Source organism: Octodon degus, unplaced genomic scaffold (assembly GCF_000260255.1).
Source record: "Octodon degus isolate 3935 unplaced genomic scaffold, OctDeg1.0 scaffold00008, whole genome shotgun sequence".
In the NCBI taxonomy this organism is placed as follows: Eukaryota; Metazoa; Chordata; class Mammalia; order Rodentia; family Octodontidae; genus Octodon; species Octodon degus.
This window is the reverse complement of record NW_004524584.1, coordinates 320620-327758: the sequence shown is the minus strand read 5'-3', so window position 1 is coordinate 327758 and position 7139 is coordinate 320620. Positions and strand designations below refer to the sequence as shown.

The window sequence follows — 7139 nt, the reverse complement described above, 5'->3', positions numbered from 1 at the left end:
GGAAACCATGAATGATCAATATAGGACCTAATAACTGAGGCAAAGAATATTAACTTAAGATTGATTGGAGTCAAAGAAAAAGTAGAAGACAGCACAAATGATATTAAAAAATTGTTCACAGACATCATGGCAAAAAAAATTCACAGATGGGGAAAAAGGATTTGGCATACAATAAGTGAGGCATATAAAACTCCAATTACCCATGAGAAAAAAAATTTATATAGAGGCATGTGATAGTCAAGATTCTAGACATTCAACGTGAACAGAATCTCAAAAGCTGTTAGGAAAAAGAAATCACATATAGGAGAAACGTGTCGGCTTCCTACAAGTGAAGACGAGGAAGGATGCTCTCCACGTCCTTGATTATGGAGTACTTGGCTCATCCTGGCACACTCAGCTTGGCTGCTGGAGTTGCTTGTGGTGTGTGCCTGGGGTGGAGCCTCCGGGTTCGATTTGGGATGGTCCCTAAAAACTTGACCACTGAGACAAACACAGACACCGGAACTGAAGCAAGCATCTTGGGAGAGAGTGGGGAGTACAAAATGGTTCTTGTGGTCCGAAATGACTTAAAGATGGGAAAAGGAAAAGTCGCTGCCCAGTGTTCTCATGCTGCTGTTTCTGCCTACAAGCAAATTCAAAAGAGAAATCCTAAAGTGCTCAAGGAGTGGGACTATTGTGGCCAGCCCAAAGTGGTGGTCAAAGCCCCTGATGAAGAAACCCTGATTGAATTAATGACCCATGCAAAAATGCTAGGACTGACTGTAAGCTTAATCCAAGATGCTGGACGTACTCAGATTGAACCGGGTTCTCGAACTGTTCTAGGCATTGGGCCAGGACCAGCAGATCTAATTGACAAAGTTACTGGTCACCTAAAACTTTACTAGGTGGGCTTTTGTATGACCATGATCCTATCATAGGTGTTTGAAGCCTGTCAGATTCTAACAATAAAAGTTCAATTTCTCCTCAATTTAACTGTTCTTGAGATGAAAATAAAATCCATTCCTATGTTGTCATATGCTTCCAGCTAAAAAAAAAAAAAAAAAAAAGAAATCACATATAAAGAAAAGCCCAACAGAATCACAACTGATTTCTCAGCACAAACCTTTTAGTCAAGGAAAACTTGTAGTGAAGTATTTCACATTCTAAAGGAAAATAACCTTTAATGCAAATTGATGTACTCCACAAAACTATCTTTCAAAACTGATGGAGAAATAAGATTCTTCCATGACAGAGAACATCTGATGAAATTTATAAACACCAAGCCAGAACTCTAAAATGTTTTGTAGACATTCCAGAAAGAGATAACAAGGATTACAAGTCCATGAACCCTAACAGAAGGAATCCATTAGGCAAGACAAACAATTAAACAGAGAGAAGGGGAAAAAAAGAGGAGGATCCAACAACAGGAAAGTAATATGACAAGGATAAGTCAATAATGTAACATATTAGTTATAATTGTTAATGTTAATGGTCTCAATTCCCCAACCAAAAGATACAAATTGGCAGAATCAGTCAAGAAAAAAGATCCAACAATAAGCTTCATATGAGAGATACATTTAATTCAAAAAGAAATGCATAGACTAAAAGTCAAAGGATGGAAAACAATACTCCATGTGACAGGAACCTGGACAAAATCAGGGGTAGCTATTCTATTTGCAGACAAAGTGAATTTTAAGTAAAGATGGATTAAGAGAGATAAAGGAAGTCACTACAACTCATAAAAGGAACAATCCAAGAGGAAGAAATAACAATCATATATACAACAAATACTAGTGTAGCCCATTATATAAAACAAATATTAATGGCATGAACAATCAAATAATCACTAGAACAAATGTATTGGTACATCTCAATATGCCAGTGTCACAAATAGACAGATCAATGAGACAAAAAAAGTCAATAATGAAGTATTATAACTGTACCAAACTTTTTAGACTTAGTAGATGCCTACAGAGTGTTCCAACCCCACATTAAAATACACATTCTTCTCCCCTGAACATAGGACATTCTCCAAAGTAGACCATATACTTTCTAATAGAACATGCTTAAATAAATGCAAAGGAATTGACATTATCCCATGCATATTATTAGACCATAGTGCAATGAACTTGTAAATCAATAGCAAAACCAGGAGAACTTCATAAACACATGGAAATTAAATAGCAACCCTCTAGAACAACAAATGGGTCATAGATGAAATTAAAGAAGAAATTCGACAGCTTCTACAATTAAATGATAAGGACAATACAACATACCAGAACTTATGGGACAAAATGAAAGCAGTCCTAAGACAGAAATGTATAGCAACAAATACTCATATCAGGAAAACAAAACAAGCACAAATAAACAAGTTAATGGTGACCCTCAAACTTCTAGTAAAAAAAAAAAAGAGCAGGTTAAGTCAAACTGTCGTATAAAAGAGGAAATTACAAAAATCGGAGCAAAAATTAATGCACTGGAGACAAAAAAGAAAACAAAAAATCAAAGAATTCAAGAGTTGGTTCTTTGAAAGAGCAAATAAAATTGAGAAACTTGCAGTGGCAAAGTGTTTCTTCCTCCTGTTTTCTTTTTTATTTTATAGAGAAAAAAGCCAAAATTTCAAAACAAGGCACAGGAGGATAGCAGTGACTGATACATTGCCATTGTGATCTTTAAACTAGTTACTGAGAGTACAGTGTATCAGCATTTAATTGTTCATACTATTAAGAAAATGGAAAAACAATCACAAACCTCCAAATAGGGCACAGATATCTGCAAATCATAGACAGACAGACAGACAGACAGACAGACAGACAGACTGACAGACAGACTAACAGACAAACAGATCGATCGATCCAATGAGGGATTCAAATGCAGAATATATATGGAGTCTTTGCAATTCAATAGGGAGAGAGAAAAAAAACAATTTTTAAAATGTGCTAAAGTCTATCATCATACTACCTAGAACATGCCCACTCTTGTCTAAATTGAGCTAATTTGAGAAGATTCTTCTCTAGAGAAGATAGACAAATGTTGGATGAGCATATCAATGTACTCCACAGAATTAGGGAGTTATTAGGGAAATGAAAATGAAAATCACAGTGAGCTGTTGCTTCAGGTTCCTAAGCATAGATAATGGTGTATGAGGGGTGTACAGTAACAAATGACAAACTGTAAATGAGAATGTGAAGAAATGGCAGCCTTCATACATCCAATGGGGAAGAGGAGGTGGAGGAAATGAAATCATAGCATCACTCCATGCCCTCATGCGTGTATACACCAATTCTGCAGGACCAATGTGATTATCATATACACAAATGTATACTACAAAAAAATTTTAAACTCACTATCTGATCAGAAACTCCATTCTTATAAATCTGTCTAAGAGATATGCAAAGCTATCTGAGAGACATGCAAAACACTTACATTTGCAACAGGTAGATTTTAGTGCTTATAAATAATAACTCCATGGAGAAAGTAGAAAAATTGAACAGAGCAAGTTGTCTGACTTTCACACAAGATTAGACTTGGTGTCTGGTGATAGTGGAAATGCATGACAGTCAGAGGGACCCAAGGAGCACTCAGGCTCTATCTTCACCTGCACCTTTCCTTGCCTCGCCTTCTACCCAGGAAGAATTTTCTGCTCAGAACTGGGACGGAGACTGACAATGTGAAGGACAGATTTGCTTGGGACTTTATCCTAAGGACAGTGATCAGTCACCCACAATTTTACGTCTAGGGAGCAACAAAATTCAAGTAGATTTTCACAGAAGCCCTCCAGTAAGGAATGAACTGAAGAGAAACCTGGCAAGCAGGAGAGCAAGTGGATCCTGGTGTTGGTCAAACTCAAGTAATGAGAGCAATGAAAGGCAGATACCCTGACTGGGAGACGCTGAGTGGCCCTGGTGCTCCCGCAGCCCTAGATAGAAGCTCCCGGGCCCTCACATCTGTATACTGGTAAGGGGTAAGCTACAGGACCTCAGCTCCAGTCCCCGTGCCTGGCACAGGGCCTCATGCACCACACATGTGTTTATTAGTGAGTGTCCTGTATTCTCCCCCCCCCCCAAATCCTCATTCTAGATCTCCAGGAACACGTTCTCAGAGTCACCGATCTCATCTGCTCCTGTAAATCAATTCCAAGATGTCAACTGAGTTATTTTGGTATGGAATAGGTCATCTTAATCATAAGACACACCCACCCAGAGTTACCTGTGAAGGTCCAGGAGGGGATACCTGGAGGTGTAGTGGTATTGGCTGCTGTCCTTGTCCTAATGGCCTCAGGCCAGGATCCTGGGGTTTGAAGGTTTCTGTCCTATGCTATCAAAGGGCTCTGTCTCTATTCCCTGCTGAGAGCAAGAACTTGCTAAGATCCTAGTTACCATGGAAACTGCCTGTGGCCCCTAGAATCCTAACTTTCCTGCTGTGTGCTGTTTGATCTGCCATCTGACCCTCTGGTGACCACCTTAAAACATGTATCTCTGAGGTCCCTGCTTGTTGAACATGGTTAAAGATGTGGAACTGAGAAGCAGAGTGCCTGTGTCCAGGAGGCCAGAAGGAGGAGATAGAGCTGGGTAGGGAATAAGAGGCTAAGGATCATAGTTGAAGAAAAACGGTAAGACTCCAGTAGGGTAGGGAATAACAGTGCAGGCAGAGGGCCAGGACAGAGGCAGAGGCTGACCTTGGGAAAGGAATGAAGACCCTGAATTCACATGTCATACTATCACTTACCTTTGAGGAAAATTAGATTACAACTCAAGTGAAATTCATTCATTCATTCATTCATTCATTCATCCATTCCACATTGACTGAATGCCCACTGCTGTCCAGGCTGAGTGGTAGACACTGGTGTGACTCTCTAATGCAGTCACAATGGCCAATGAGGGAGATAGGAGCCTTGCTCTTACAGCACATACAGTCCAATGTGGGAGGCAAACAAAGTCAGCAGTTGTAACAAGTTGCAATGCTCAGGGAGCCCAAGGGCTGAGAGATCTCTGGGAAGAGCACTCATCTAAAGATGAAGATACTGGAAAACCTTCCTGGAGGAGATGAGCTTCTAGTTCAGCCCTGAACAAAGAATGTAAAAATAACAGAGAAATGGTGGAGAGAACTTGCTTTGGGGTTAAGTGAGGTATAGTTAAGTAGACCAAGGAAATCTGCAGACCTGATTGCCTCTGGGAAAGAGTTAATACATGAACTTGAGTCCAGGTGTAGGGGCACACAGGTATAATCCCAGTGCTGGGGAGGCCAAAAACAGAAGAATCACTATGAGTCCAAGCTGCATAGTGAGAGCCTGTACCAAAAATTAAAAAAAAAAAAAATACATGAACTCAATCATGTTCAGATTCATGACTGTACCCTACAGAGATGGAGGCGCTTGAGTTTCTGGAGCCAGCTCTCATGGGAAGCTCCAAACTAAGCTGAGATGATATGGTAGAGAAACATCTTCCTGCTGTGTGCTATTTGATCTGTCATCTGACCCTCCGGTGAGCACCTTAAAACATGTATCTCTGAGGTCCCTGCTTGTCTGAATATGGTTAAAGATGTCGAACTGAGAAGCAAGGTGCCTGTGTCAAGGGAGCCAGAGGAGAAGAAGATACAGCCAGGTAGGGAGTAAGAGGCTAAGGATCATAATTGAAGGAAAACAGTAAAAGAGTCCAGTGGGGTGGGGAATAACAGTGCAGCCAGTGGACCAGGATAGAGGCTGGCCTTGGGAAAGGAATTCAAGAGACCCCTTGTAGGATCCCCAAAGCACAAAAGACAGTATCTTCAAAATAGGCAGTGACGTAGTCAGTTTGGGAAACCAATCAGGTAAGTAGCCTTATTTACAGAGCCCCTTCCTTACCTCTGCATATCTTCCCACGACCTGGGGAGAACAGTGGGATGGTATGATTTCCAGTAGCACCTCTATGTGAGGGGGATGAGAGCCTGAGCCGCAGAAGGGCCGACGTGAGGCCAGGCAGATGGCAAACGGTGGAGTGAGAGTCAGGACCCGAAGTCAGCCCTGGGATTGTTCTCTCATTTGTTCACTTAGCCCTCACTGAGGGCCTGCAGTGTGCTGTGGCCTGTCAAAGGCCTTTGCTTTGGAGATAGGTGGGAGTAGAAAGCTGCTCATTTGAAAGGCAATTTCTCTTCTTTATGATTTACTGAGCTTCTCCAAGGGCCTGGGAAATGTCTAAAAAGAAAACAAGATATAAGACCATCCCCCTGGGCCTGGAGTGTGTGTTCGGCTTCCTCGGGGACCATCACCATGACAGCTGCTCTGGGACTCTCACAAGGAGGCTGCGACTCCTTGAACAAGAAGGCCCCCTCTGCACACAGCAGCCTGTCTGTCAGCTAGCCAAAGACAAGCTGACCCAGGAGGGGTATCACAGTATTCTCAGTGTACCACCGTGCAGTCTGCTGGCCTCAGAAAGATGTACGTGCACTTTCCCCAGCCATGGTGACTACAGGGTGAATTGTCACAGTGTCTTTACCTCTCCTCTCCTCCTAGAAAACACTGGCTGGGATTCATGCTGGTAAAGGCTTGCTGGGTGAACAGAGATGCCATCTGGTTGTGAGGATGATGCTAGACTCTGCTTGTAGGCAGAGCCTGGTCTGCGCCATCCACCTCCATGCTTCATTTCTCCTGGAATCGATTCGTGCTACTGCAATAGGGCAAGAGACAGGATGTGTTCTTCCTTAAGAGAATGTTTAAGAAAGCAAATATCACATATTTAGAAAAAAAGTATGTGAATTAAAAGCAAAGCATTTAAAATGCACGGGCGGTAGACCAACCCCTTGAGGCTGACGTTAGATAGAGGTGCACAGGAGGACACCTGAGTAAGATCTTATGCTGAGCCTGACCTGGGTGCCAGCCCTCCTGCCCCATGTTGGGGAGCCCATAGGTATGATGAAGGGTAGCATAGGTGCCAGGATAGAAGGGGACACAAAAAGTTCAGCTATAGAAAATGTAACTAGAAGTCTAGAATTATAAAACATGGAAACTATGTTACTTCCACCATCTTCCAAAGTTTTGCATTGCTATGTTGTATTTTTTGTCTGCATTTCAAATTAAGGCTGTGGGGCCCCATAGTACTTTTTTTTTCTTTTCAAAGTTTTATTGATAAACATATAGCAATGAGACAGTTTCAAATCAAATCGAAAGTACAGTTTCAACAAAT

At 41.6% G+C, this 7139-nt stretch overlaps 2 protein-coding genes across 2 annotated transcripts in view; both read left to right on the top strand.

Annotated features, from left to right (window-relative positions):
- Positions 1–7139, top strand: part of Clstn2 (calsyntenin 2) — a 710452-nt gene that overhangs the window by 464567 nt on the left and 238746 nt on the right. The gene's annotated exons all lie outside the window — the stretch shown is intronic.
- On the top strand, positions 313–1010 carry LOC101588014 (peptidyl-tRNA hydrolase 2, mitochondrial). Its single transcript, XM_004624970.3, has one exon. The coding sequence runs from the start codon at positions 345–347 to the stop codon at positions 882–884; it is 540 nt and encodes a 179-aa protein (XP_004625027.1). The 5' UTR covers positions 313–344; the 3' UTR covers positions 885–1010.

Excerpts from the sequence above, each read along its gene's own strand:
- LOC101588014 (XM_004624970.3), top strand. The coding sequence starts at position 345 with ATGCTCTCCACGTCCTTGATTATGGAGTACTTGGCTCATCCTGGCACA.